At 51.8% G+C, this 13,433-nt stretch overlaps 1 protein-coding gene across 4 annotated transcripts in view; it reads left to right on the top strand.

Annotated features, from left to right (window-relative positions):
* The window catches only part of PLXNA4 (plexin A4), a 573,332-nt gene that overhangs the window by 476,209 nt on the left and 83,690 nt on the right, over positions 1 to 13,433 (top strand). For all 4 annotated transcript variants that reach the window (XM_073899215.1, XM_073899214.1, XM_025854986.2 and 1 more), the window contains 4 exons: positions 888 to 1,011; positions 1,723 to 1,876; positions 3,131 to 3,230; positions 5,658 to 5,772. In XM_073899215.1, coding sequence (XP_073755316.1) covers positions 888 to 1,011; positions 1,723 to 1,876; positions 3,131 to 3,230; positions 5,658 to 5,772 — 493 coding nt within the window. The remainder of the gene's footprint in view (positions 1 to 887; positions 1,012 to 1,722; positions 1,877 to 3,130; positions 3,231 to 5,657; positions 5,773 to 13,433) is intronic.

Here is a 13,433-nt window from a genome sequence, read left to right as displayed (position 1 = left end):
GAGACCCCAGGTCGCCCTGAATGTGGTCCACCTGTGACACAGTATACTTTGAACGACACAGGATGCTAAGCAATAATAGAAACCTTCTCTAGCAGTTACCCTGTGCCAGGGAACTGGGATTTGGGTCCAAGGCAGTCTGGCTCCAGAGCATGCTCTGAACTGCTCCATTCTGCTCCTTTGATCCTTCTTTCCCTCCCTCCCACCCACCCACATTTGTCTTCTGTCTACTGGACATGAGGTATACAGGGGATCCCAAAATAAGTCAGGCAGAGTCTTCTTTTGAGCTCACACCTGGTAGGAGAGGTCTGCGCTTAACCCAGTAATTATCATATAATCGAAGAAGTTCTAGACTAAAGAAACCCCTAAATGCTCTTAACTTTGCCTAGGCTGGTGGTGGGAGAGACTGCAGATGCTTAATAGTTGACGCATGTCTGGGAAGGTAGGTAGAAGTTGGACAGGGGAAATGAGGGAGGGTGGTCCAGAGAGCAGCACCGGGCAGCACAAGGCGAGGAAATCTGAAAGAGTACATTGTATAGACACTGAGAACAGGTCTCAGTCTGCCTAACAGGGGAGGAGGGCTGAGGGTGAGTGAGGAGGTAGAATAGTGACTCTGCAACTCTTTCTGTGAACGAGGAGGTTGTGAGGGGTCTTTAGGATGACCCTCAAGTTTCTGCATTTGGCAACCAGTGATTAGAATTGCCATCTTTTTCAAATTCGGGCTTGGTGGGGGAGGACCAGGCTGGAGGAAGGGGGCAGAAAAGGTCAATCCTGGACACATTGAGTTTGGACACGTCCTGGGGGCCCCTCGCAGGGCCTGACCTCCGCGTCAGCCCCTCGCTGGAGTAAGTGGCCTTCGCCTGAGTCACACATTGCTCTGTCCCTCCCAGGTGCACCCGGAAGGAGCGCTGTGAGCGGTCCAGAGAGCCCCGCAGGTTTGCCTCTGAGATGAAGCAATGTGTCCGGCTGACTGTCCATCCCAGCAACATCTCTGTTTCCCAGTACAATGTCCTGGTAAGGGCAGGGGGATCTGGGTCCAGGGACGTGGCAGAACCCTCTCCCCACCGAAGCCCACCAAGGCTCCTCAGGGGATTTGGGCCACGCCTGACCAGCCTAGCTGCTCAAGAGCACCTTTAAAGGATGCGTCCCTGGAGATGGAAGAGGGGAACATGCACGGGAATATGGGGGCAGAGACTTTCTGCACAATGGGTAGAAAGACAGGGAGAAGTGTGATACCAAAGAGGATCAAAAGGGTGACCAAGAGAGGGTGGCTGTTGGGAACTGCATGTTTGTCTGTAAGATGGGAAGGATGTATGTGCAGAGGGAGAAAGGGGCAGGATGGCTCCCATGTTCATGCACTGGGTCCTTGGTGGTTGGTTTGCCATTTTTCCAAAACTGGGGACCATGGAAGAGGAGCTTGACCAGCAATACCTCAGTCCTGCCCGCCTTTCTTTCTACAGACATATCCCCTAAGCATTCCCGTTTCCTGGGGCCAAACCCATCCATATGTAATGAAGGTTCCTGTGTCTGTCTCTTTCTACCCCACCACCTTGTCTCTGTGTCTTGTGATGGATTAATTGGCTCTCCTCTTCTCTGTGTTAATATCGCATCCTGTTTTCCCTCTTTCCTTTCTCTCTGATCTCTCTTGCTCTCTCTCTTCCTTCCTTTACTACGCCCCATCCCTTTCCCCACTTCCTCTTTCTCCCGTTGCCTGGCCGTTCGCAGCTGGTCCTAGAGACATACAATGTCCCGGAGCTGTCAGCCGGCGTCAACTGCACCTTTGAGGACCTGTCAGAGATGGATGGGCTGGTGGTAGGCAATCAGATCCAGTGCTACTCCCCAGCAGCCAAGGAGGTGCCCCAGATAATCACCGAGAATGGTGAGTGGTCCCCGGAGGAAAAGCGGGGTGGCATGTCCTTCCTCCTGACCTGACGAGAACTCGGGACAGGCGTGGGGGCATTGGGGGAGTCCACAGGCAGGGGAGAGTCGGGGAGGGGGTGCATTGGCGGGTATGATACGGAAGAGGGGGTGAAGTGTCTTTTCGCTGCTCTTAGAAATGACTGTTGAAACCCGGTGAGCTTCCTGGAAGCAGCGTCATCCTAGGTGAGGAGCAGCTGCAAAGACATTGGAGGGGAGGGCAAGGCCAAGACAGCATGAGAATGGGCCGACTGAGTTCAGAGACTGCCCTGGAGCCTGAGAGGGCGGGCATGGAGGGGCAGTGGGGGAGGGGAAGCTGGTCCGGAGCAGGGGTGGGGGTGCCAGGGTCATCTGGCCCCCTACCCTGCCTGCGCTGCTGGGTCTCTGCTCTCGGGCCCCTGCCTGCCATCCCCACCCTGCCGTGCCTTCCCAGAACCACACTGGGAGGATCAGGGGTGGAAAGAGGCCCAGTGCCGGTGAGGGACAGGCCCAGCCTGGGCAGATTGATTCCATGTTGGCGCTCCCATTTGGGCTTGTCACATTTGTTCCAAGCTGATTGATTAATGAGGCTCTCGGGGAAGGCACAGAACAAGGCTGGAAGTGGGGGCCTGGGGTCAGGGCTGTGAATTAAACATGGGCTCTAGCTCCTCCCTGACGCCAGCTGAGGATTGCAGGGACACCGGCCCTAATGGAGCCCTGAGCCCCCCAGGCCCCGCCCGAGGCAGGGATGTCAGCCCAGGGTGTCTCCTTACCGAGATGGGGAATGAACTTATGTGCGTTCATACGCGCACATTCATGCAAAACCTCCTGCGTAGCCTGTGGTAGTGTTACAGAGCCTACACATTTGTCCTGGTAGCTAATCAGTGTGTGTGTGTGTGTGTGTGTGTGTGTGTGTGTGTGTGTGTGTGTGTGATTCTGTGAGTCTGGCGTGGACACCCCACACGCAAGCCTGTCTGAGTGTGCAGACAGGAGAGAAGCTGGTAAGCATGTGAGGGGTGGGAACATAGCATGGACAGAGGAACGGACCAGAAGCGCCCTCTACAGATGCTCTCAGGGCTGTCCTGGGCCTGGGCCCTGCTGAATCAGAGTCCTGTCTGAGCTGAGAGCACCCCCCGGGGGAGTGGGCTCCCCCTTCCCAGCATACATCACTCTCAGTGGGAACCTCACACGGGGTCTTGGCCTCCCCCCTGAACTTGTGGTTGGCTCTATCCCACAGGGGACCATCATGTCGTCCAGCTGCAGCTCAAGTCGAAGGAGACAGGCATGACCTTTGCCAGCACCAGCTTTGTCTTTTACAACTGCAGTGTCCACAATTCGTAAGTGGCCCCCAGCCCCACTCCACTCCCTGTTCCTGAGGTCAAGGTTTATCCGGAAACTGAAGGCGCCAGCCCTGTTGGCAAGGAGCTGCCATCTAGAGTCCCTGTAGGGAGAAGGGGGATGAGACAGGGCCCCCCTCTGGTACCCATAGAGTTAACGGGAAGAGGCAGGAATGAGCAGAGTAAGAACCAGCGGGGTGGGATCTCCAAATCCCTAGCCCATACATCTTCGCTGGCATCAGTCTGTCTAACCCGATTTGGTCAGTTGAGGAGGAGGGTGGCCCTCACCTGAAGGACAGAGCAGCTGGCCCCCTGGGTGAGAAGAGGGCCCTGAGGAAGGAGAGGAGCCCCCATGTGTGTCCAGGCCAAGCACTGAGGCCCAGCTCTCCCCAGTCCGCTGTGGGCGGGGTCAGGCCTCGAGCTGCGGAGGGTCAGAGTGGGGCACGTGCTGACGCGCTCCAGCTCTAGCCCCGGCCCTGTTTGATGGAAGCGTCCACTTCCCAAGGGAAGGCACGAAAGGCAGAGTCTCGGGCTCTGGAGTCAGATCAGCTGGAAACTTAACCATTCTGTGTCCCAGTGTCCCCTGTCTGTGGGGAATTGTAGTCCTCCTTCTAAGAATGTCACCCAAATATTTCACTGCTGACACAGCCCGGGCCCTTCCGGGCAGAATCTCAGTTGGCTGGGACAACCCCTCCCCCCGCCGCCTGTCGCTGCCCCTGCTCATCAACACTGCTTGGTCCACAAAACAGCTGTGAGGACTAGAAGAGTCATTACAAGCATAGCATTTAGAGCCACTGTCTGGGCACTGCTCATGTTTTTGCTGTTATTATATGATTATCTCCTCTCTAAAATGAAGGATTTGGACCAGACTGAGAAGGTACGAACCACAGAAACCTTTCTCCAACCAAAATTAGGTGTGGACACCCACTATACAAAAAAACAGATGGAAGTAGGAGCTATTCTGGTTGAGGGTTGGGAGGGCCTGGGACCCCTCTGTCTTGGAACCCCACACATCTATCTTCTTGTCTCCAACAAAACTCCATGGAACCCCCAGGGTTCCACAGAGCATAGTTTGAAAACCATAGGACCTGATTTCATAAAGCCCTGCTTGTTTTAAAATGCTTTTCTGTTTTCCTCTCCCTATAGAACAAGCTAGTTAACATAACCAAAGACACTTCCAGGCTCTAGGCTGGAGGAATGTTAGTCTACCTCTCTGGTTATGGCAGTTGTGAGTCCAGAGCTTGGCTATCTTTGGGGATCCAAGTAAGAGGTCGTCAGGCCTCCCAGCCAAAAACATGTTGCTTCGACACCAGAATTCTCTTCCTGCTTCTTGCCACGGAGCTGCCTGTGGCTTTGCCACTTGGTGACTTCTTCCCTTGCTCCCTTTTTGCCCCTCTAGGAAAGCAGAGTAGACAGACAAAATCATGTGTGAAGTTTCCATGCAGTCCACAAAATAATTTTAAGTGTCTACTAGATACAAGGAATGTCATTAGACAAGAAGGGTCAACAATGAACAAGACTCAAAGACCCAAGCTCTGCTTCCAGAAGTCGTGGCCTTGTGGACTCGTGAGATAATTAATAAGTAAAATATGATACAGACAGGCCAGGACAGTCCCAGAGACATAAACAGAGTGGTTAACAGGATAAGGGTCCAGTGTGACCAACTCTCTGTTGGTCAAAGAAGGAAGAGGAGATGGGCAAGTGAAGGAAGGGGGAGTGGTACCCCAGGCAGAAGGACAGTGTGGGGAGAGCATGGCCTGTTCACAACTGAAACAACAAACACATGTGGAGACAGTGGGCCTGGACATGGTAAAGGGCTCAGCCCGCAGGGCAAGGCATTTGGGTTTTACCCTCTGGAAGACGGGACCCATGCTGGGTTTTAAACAGGAAGAAGCTCTGATAATGTTGCCTTTATTTCATGGGGATGGAGTGTAGAAACAGGATTGCTAACTGTGTGGGGACCCACTGCACTGGGAGAGCAGCCTAGAACCTTCCTCTTCTGGGGTGGGTCCATGTGGGTCCTTGACAGTGAGATCCTGGAGTCAACTGGAATTAAAACTCAATTTCTTTCGCGACACTAAATGCATGGGCTTTCCGGATGAACCCCTCTACTCCAGACCTCATTGTTCCCCAGCTCAACAAAAGAGGGCACCATCCTGTGGAGATGGAGGACATGTGTGGGTTAGGCCCTTGGGGACCAAGGTTTTCACCTACCTGAGTGAGGGGGAGGAGGCCACAGAATCTGGGCATCCTGAGAACTTGGAGCAGAAAGGGACAGATTTGTATCGGATCTGCTCTTCCTGAGTGTTGGAAGGTGGTTTCTCTCTTACTATTAAAAAATATTTTACTAGACCCAGGAGTCTTAGGCCCTCTGCTTTGGTTTCACCAAGGTTCTGTGATTTGTGCCTCTTTCTTCTCTGTGGGCAGGTGCCTGTCCTGCGTTGAGAGCCCATACCGATGCCACTGGTGCAAATACCGGCACGTCTGTACCCATGACCCCAAGTCTTGCTCCTTCCAGGAAGGCCGAGTGAAGCTGCCCGAGGTAGGTCCTGGCACCTAGAGCCGTGAGTGCTGCTGGCCGTGAGCATGGGCCACACGAGGCAAGCCTGCCCTTAAGAAGAGAAAAGCAAATCCCACAGCACCTGCTTCTGCCCCAACCCTGACTCTTAAGGGACCACTTCATGAAAGCAGTGAACATGCAGTGGCTCTGCCCTGGAGTAAGTGGGCTCTGGGTCAGTCCTGGAGGGTCAGCTACAGGCAAAGGTGCATTCCAGGTCACTCTAGCCATGAAGACCCTCCACATGCCAGGTGAGTTCTAGAACAATTCCAGAGAGACGGGCGTGTGTGTGTGTGTGATAGAAATAATTATAAGTACACAGCAACACTACGTATAGACTGGTTGGCTGTCCCTCAGAGCATTGTCCACAGAGCATATCTGAGATCAAATTGGACAAGATGAGTAGCAGGGAGAGAGAAATAAGAAAGAAAGAATAGTCAACTTATCAACCGGAGTGGTGGTTCTCCAAGTGTGGTTCCCAGATCAGTGGCATCAGCATCACCTATGAACATGTTAGAAACTCAAGGTTAACCACTCCCCCCTCCAAGACCAACTGGATGAGAAACTCTGGGGGTGGGCTTGGTACTTGGTTTCTATAGCGTAGTCCCATTTGGGAATCACTAGAGTTGGCTTCATGGTTAAGAAGCTGTGTTTTTATTCTCTCCGAATCTTTATTCTTATCCTTTTTTTGGTGGTGGTGGTTGTTTTGTTTTGTTTTTTGTTTCTTGAGACAGAGAGAGGGAAAGAATGTGCGCATGGGGGGAGGGGCAGGGGGAAGGGGGAGAGAGAGAATCTCAAGCAGACTCCACGTTGAGCACAGAGCCCAACAAGGGGCTCGATCTCACGACCCTGAGATCATGACCTGAGACAAAACCAAGGGTCAGATGCTTAACAGACAGAGCCCTCCAGGCGCCCCTATTCTTATCCTTGACTACTATTCATCAACGTAATAGAAATACTCTATACCTACGGTTGCTGCCTGTCTTAGGATGTAAGTTTGTGGGCAAGGACCTCAAAGATAATGGGTATAAAAATATTTTGGAAAAGTCTGCTGTTGTTCAGCCATTATGGTGCCTGTGTGACCCCATCCATCAGGCCAGTAGGACTGATCAGAGTGGTTGCTTTAGAACGTGGTTATTTAGACTAGAAAGGTATTTATCTATATACAATGTTGGTTAGACCCCACTGAATTCAGGGCCAGAACTCCCACCCTGGCCCACACTCTCTGTCAACACTGGACTCGGACAGGTTCCAACATCTTCACCCCCTTCCCCTACCTTGGGTGTACCTTCGCGCCCCTTCCATACCCACACAGGTGCCATGACCATGTGGCACACCCCACAGCTACAAAAGCCAAGAATGGTGCTGGCGCAGGAAGCACAAAAGCTGGTTGGCGGACAGGAAGGGAACGGTGAGAACAGAAAGGCCCATCACAGTGCCCTTGGCCCCTTTTCCCAGACTCCCATGGGAGCCCTAGCTTTGGCCAAACCTTTAATGGCAGGAGGGAAGCTGTCTTGTCCCTGAGGCTGAACGGGAAGGGTGATGTACTCCCCACTGCCTGCACCCGCTGCGTGGGGCTCTGCCAGCCCAGGGGGACAATGACTGAGCTCTGCTTAGCAATGAGAAAACCCGAGCTCCAAATCCCACCTGCCCAGGCTCAGATGGCCGAGCAGGATTTCTACAGGTAGAGGGTGGACAGGGCCATTGGTTTTCGAGCTAAAGGCAAGGAATGGTGAGGTGGTCATGGGGAGAGGATGATCCGACTGAGTGGGAGGACATGAGAAGCAAACAAGAGAGAAACAAAGAGAAGGAAGAAGAGGCCATGGAAGTCTCCAGACGCAAAGCCCTCTCCTTCTAGGATGAGGTCTGTCTATGGCTAGAAATGGCTGCTCTGGATCATAGTCGAGAAAAGAGACCCAGACTTAGATGGCCCCTTTAGGGGGAAAAGGAAGAAAGAGATTACATATCGGCCTTAAAAAGGAATGTGAAGCTAACATGTAGGTGTTAATCCTGTTCCTCTTTAAGACAAAACGGATCTAAAGCTAGTAGGACAGACATGGGTTTGACAGCAAGGGGCGCAAGACCCTGATAAAAGGCTGTCCAGTTTCCTCAACCCTGAGCCTTCATCCTGGGGCATGTGGTCAGGAGAGGAAGGTCTGCTTCACCCACCACCCCTCCCAGGACCAGGGGCCGAGGGCCCAGGAAGAAACCTCTTACTTTGTCCGGGAACCTGCAAGTTACTTGATGGGAGCGGAAACAGAGAGGTTTTGAGCCTCTCTCCAGCTTTCCAGACTGGTGTGTCTGGCACAGGTTTCCTGTGTGGAGAGGCCCAAGGATAAACTAGATGAAAGCAGAAACAGTTGAGCTATCTGGTGGATTTCAAAGGCCCCTAATCATTTAATTACCTTGAAGGAGGTTTTCAAATTCCTGCTTTTTCTTTCTTGTTTGCTCCTCTTGTCCCAAGTTTCTTTCTTTTAAATGCATAAAAGAAGCTTGCATCTGCCACTCAGAAGGAGTTAAAAAGAACTAGGAGAGACTAAAACAAGAGCCCACCATGTTTCCCAGTGCAGTGCAGGGATCCCTGTAGAAGGACGATGTCTTAGAGAGCCCGGGTTGCCAGCCAGGCACAACGGCCCACCTACAAAGGCTGCCGGTGAGGCACAACACCTCCCGGGGTCTGATGCTGGGGCTCCCAAGAAAGGAAGAGGCCTGGAGGAAGAGAAGTCTGGCCAATGGAAGGTGGTGATGAACTAACCTACCAGGGCCACACTCAGGCATCTTACACTTCACCCAAGCTGCGTCATGGTGAGCCTGGCAGGCCATTACAGCAAGAGGCTCCCAAGGAACTTGGAATCACCATGCTTCCCTCATTGCATCACTGGATTGAAGTCACCTTTGCTCCTCTTTTTCCTGGATGTTTATTTATTCTAAGAAAAGGAAGCTCTGGAGGTTGTGTTTCTGGTCTGTTTGGAGGCTGCCTTCTACCCAACTCAATACTGGGGCCATTTTGAGTATAGTATGGAGGAGAACCCAGAGTTGACCACTTCATGATGATCATTGTAGTGGCATTTTCCTGGGGAGTGTACCAAAGGGAAAAGAAGTAATAAATATTTGTGGACTCTCGACTGATCCAGCCATTTGGGGTCATGGAAGGAGGTCATTGTGCTCAGAGCCTAAAAAGAAACCTCTGGCTGCTAATGGAAATAAGGTGACTTTTTTTCATGTTGTTATTTTGTTTTCTATATTTTTTGTTTCTGGGAAGAGAGAGTAGCAGGAATAAGGCGTAAACAAACAAAACTAGACATTTGAAAGGTGATTTCATAGAAGACCCTGGACAGAAGAGTTCCCTCCCCCTGCCAGGGGAAGAGCTTATTCACAGCATGGTACCCAAAGCTTTGCTACGGGTCACCTTTCATCCTACATTACCCAGTTCCTGAGCGTTTCCCTTATGCAGGGCATTGCGAGAGGTTCCAAGGTGCATAAGACATCTGTAGTCTGCATTTAGAGATGAGTAAAACGGGGCCGTTGGTCTACATAATCTCTAAAGTTCTTTAATTGTAAGTGGAAAGAAGCTAGAAGGCACCAAAGAGCGGTCCACGCCCAAGAAGTGGTCTCAGAGGGTGAGTGCTCAAGTCCAGGCTACGGTCTCCCTGTCCCATCTACCAGGGTGACTGCCACTCGGCCTCAGGACCTGTGGCTCCCCTGGACATCCAGGCCCAGACCAATCCCCATGGATGAAAGAGGGAGACGGGCCCAGAGATTCTTCTGGAAGTCCCCAGGCTTCCATTTCCTTTCGACATCTGAGTGTGGGGACGCGGACAGGGTCCTTTTGTCAGTCAAGAGAGAGACTGCCAGGTGGCTCTTCATTGCCCCAGTGCCATCTTGTATCCCCAGGAAGGCTTTCATCCCTGCGTCTTCCATTTCAACACTGGCTTTGTTGACTATCACCAGAGATGTTGAATTACATCTTCCCCCCTCCCCCTGAACAAAGAGTACATTCAGGTGAAGTTATTGGTCTGGAACAGAGAACTGGTCGATCAATGTTGTTACTATATTAATGGCAAGTATTCTAGCACAATTACAATTCTTAGAAATAGAATGCCCAATAAACATATGTTGTTTATAGTAACTATATTCCAGTTACAGGGAATGATTTTGTTTCAACTAATGATGACATTGCGATCACAAGGCTGGGTCTTTAGATCGGCTGCCAGATCCTGGGTACCAAAAAGAAAAGAGAGAGGAAGGGGTGAGTCTTGCTGCACTCAGCCCCGTTCTTCCAGAGTCAGGAGAGACTCCTTTCTTCCCAATGGAATGGCCTTTCCCAGGGGCAGCTGTTAACGGGGGGCCCAGGCGGGAAGGGCCTCCAGTCCCTGAGTGGCTTTGGAATCTCCGGGTTCAGGGTGACCTGACCCCCCATCCGGCCCACACACATAATAACGGTGATCCATAGGGAACAAAGGCGCTTTTCCATGGAAAAGCAAATCCGCTGACAAGAATTTAGGCTTCATAGACTATTTTACTATTATCTCTCATCTAAACTGAAAAGCAAAGTCAGCTGCTGAAGCTCTTCCCTAGGCATCAGACCAGATGGGCTTTGCTAGGAAGGCCCACGGTGCACAGGCTCAGAGAGAGCTCCTGCAGGCCCTCTCTTCTGGAAATTCAAACTGCGTTTACTCCAGAGAGCAGGTGTAAGATCAGAAGAGGCAAAATGAATTCTGCCTGATTTCCCAAGCAGTGCTAGAAAGGTTCTTCTCACATTTCCTACCACCCTCACACCCCGGACATGCATCTGTAGACAACATGGGCATGATAACATCTGCCAGCCCCCATTGTCAGTCCTCTCCTGGAATGAAGAGCTGGGGGGGGCGGGGGCTAGCCCCTGGACTGAAGTAAGCCCTATATCCTGAGACAGGGCAGGCCAAGGGCGTTTACCCCCCCACCCCACCCCACCCCCACTGGACTCTGGAGGGAAATTGGGTCAGTTACCTTGTCAGTGATTCTGACAAGAAGAGCCCTTCCTGGGGCCCAACGCAAGGGAACCCAACCACCCTAGCCATGCCCTTCACCCTCCTTTGAGAAAACAAAGCCAACGCCAGCTAAAGAACTTGCTTCCAACCCACACGCCGCCCCCACTCCAGGTACCCCATTCCTGGGCTGCCGTGTCTCCAGACAATTGCACTTCCCATCAATCTCGTCTGCCCCACCCTCCCCCCCTTGAGGTTATGGGTATTTCCTTTCTGTATTATTACTTTGCTCTCTCATAAACCAGCCCATCGTAGATCACACTAATGGCATTATAAACTTGGGGAACAGCAAGAAAATATATGGTGTGTTACATTTTTGTATTGGGCACCATGCATCTGAGAAGGTGAGTGTAAATTTGGGGGGGGTTGGTTAGGGCCAGGGCTGGCTTCTTTGGAATTGATGGGGACCGAGGTGACATTAGTGGCGAGCCGTACCCTGCAAATCACTTATTCCTTAGCTGGCCCCGCACTCCCCCAGAGCTTCACAGTTCCCCCATCTTGCCGTAACAACCGGGAGAATTAGAGCCCTCATCTTGTACACACACCCGGGGCTGTAAATCCCCAGGCCTACCACCCCCCTCCCCAGGCAGCACCAGCCCTAAGGGCAGTGTTTTCTCTCTCAGCTCCTCAGCATGCTTAATGTCCTTGTTCAGTTATTTAAATATGCAGTGAAACCTCTGTACAAAGCAGCCACTGACATGCGGGACACGGTGGCTGGAAAGGCCTCTTTTTGCTTTCACATTTGGGTTTGATGTTCCTGCTCCCTGCAATTAGCAGTGCTATCTTTACTTCTGGGTGCATTTCAGTGAAACCCAAAAATGTGCATGGGGCTGGACAGTTGACCTGGAGCCCCCTGGAGCCACTGCCTGAAAGCCAAGACGTCCAAGATTTCCTTGCCCGTCAAACCACTGTTCCTCTCCACCCGCAGTTCTTAACAACGGCCAAGTGTAGCCACAGGCAAAACAGCCTCCAGGGGAATCTGGTTCCGAACGTACGCGTTCATTTGTCTCCACAGAATCTTGTTAAATGCGGGTGCTTTCCACCTCCAGGAGCTGGCCCTCTCTCTTACGGTAGCTCAGAGAAATCTCTTCCTTGAAAGAGAGAAGAGTGTTACGTTTCTGAGGAAATTCTGTAGGGGGGCTAGATCATCATCTGGGAACGAAAGTCAGGAAGACGATCAGGTGAAAATATTTTATTCATCATGGTGGGAACTGAATGAGGTAACCGGTGTCCTTAGTTCCTTTATCATGAACGTGGGGCAATTATACATACTGGGCTATGAAACAAGATAGCAAATGGGAAAGCACGGGGGAGGTAATGGAGGTGGTAGAATGCGCGCTGGATGGAGTCCCTGAGGCCCTGGGCCGTGTTAACTAGAATCATGACAGCATCACTCACTGCCTACCAGAGCCATACCGCCTGTAAGACTGTACTATGTTCGAATGTGCCAGTTATTAAAATATTAAAATACTTCCCTACTGGGAGGTAAATGGCCCCTTCCAGAAGGCCCCTCTGCCAACCAGCCCCCTCCAGTGTTCATGCAGCTGATCCACCTTTGAATACTACACCCAGAGTTGGTTGAGCAGACACTGTTATCCCATTCTAGAGATGAGAAAACTGAGCTTTAGAAAGGCTATATAATGGTGTGTCCCAGGTCATCTATTGGGTTAATAATAGAACCAGGACCATAAAATTCATTGAATCCAAACCAGCCTCTTCATTCTGTGGCCAAGGAGACCCAGACAGTTTGGAGGACTTCCCAAAGCCACGTGGTTGGCTGGCAGAAGTCCTGTCTCAGAGCACAGAGAACATGCTGCTGCAGGATGTCACCTTCCAGAAGAGGGGACGGCTGTTAGAAGAGCAGTAGACAGACCCGGGGCCTCTGTCCCTGTCCCCCTGTGTTTGGGGCACTTGGAGCTGTTGAAATCATCAGGTTCTGCAGCCTAGAAGGGGTGGGAAAAGCTGGACAGTGGGAGCTGAGGGGGTGTTTGTGGGAAAGCGCACAGAGGCGGGAGCAGGGGAGATGGGTCCTTCGGAAGCGATGTAGGAAAAGGGAGTACATGAGGGATAAGGTGTGGCCTGAACCGGGCAGCGGGAGATGAGGAGGAGACAAACATCTGTTGGATGCTTGTTCTGTCTGGGTCAGATGCTTTATATGTGGTAGTTCATGGGGACACCCTCCCCGCAAAAGCCCTTTGGAGGAGGAGTTTTTATTCTCCACTAAGCATTAAGCAAAGCAACAATTAATTAGAGCCCTTTCAAGGCTCTGAAATGAGCAGGAGGAAGATAGGCTTGCCTTCAGTGTCTAGTGACTCCCCAGCCAGTTTAGTGAAGGACTCTCAGAGGTGATTGTCTGAGCCCTAGGCCTTGGTGGAGGTGCTTGGGACCCAAGTCAGAGAGAAACAGGAGGGTTTCTCTGCAGCTTCCCAGGAGCCTTAGCCGCAGAGGTGGTTTTATACCTGGAATCTCCGTGTGACGCAGGTCCGGATCTGAGGAGCTGGGGTGGGAGGAGGGGGCAATGTGGTGGCCATGGTCCCTTCATGCCTTGCTGCCTAGGGAAAAATTGCCATTTTACATTTCAATTAGGAGGGACACTGGGGTCAATCCTCAGTGCCACCA

Source organism: Callorhinus ursinus, unplaced genomic scaffold, assembly GCF_003265705.2.
Source record: "Callorhinus ursinus isolate GAN/ISIS: 27379988/994484 unplaced genomic scaffold, GSC_fseal_2.0 scaffold12, whole genome shotgun sequence".
Taxonomy (NCBI): domain Eukaryota; kingdom Metazoa; phylum Chordata; class Mammalia; order Carnivora; family Otariidae; genus Callorhinus; species Callorhinus ursinus.
The sequence above is the reverse complement of the archived record's forward strand: the minus strand, read 5'-3'. Positions and strand labels throughout refer to the sequence as shown.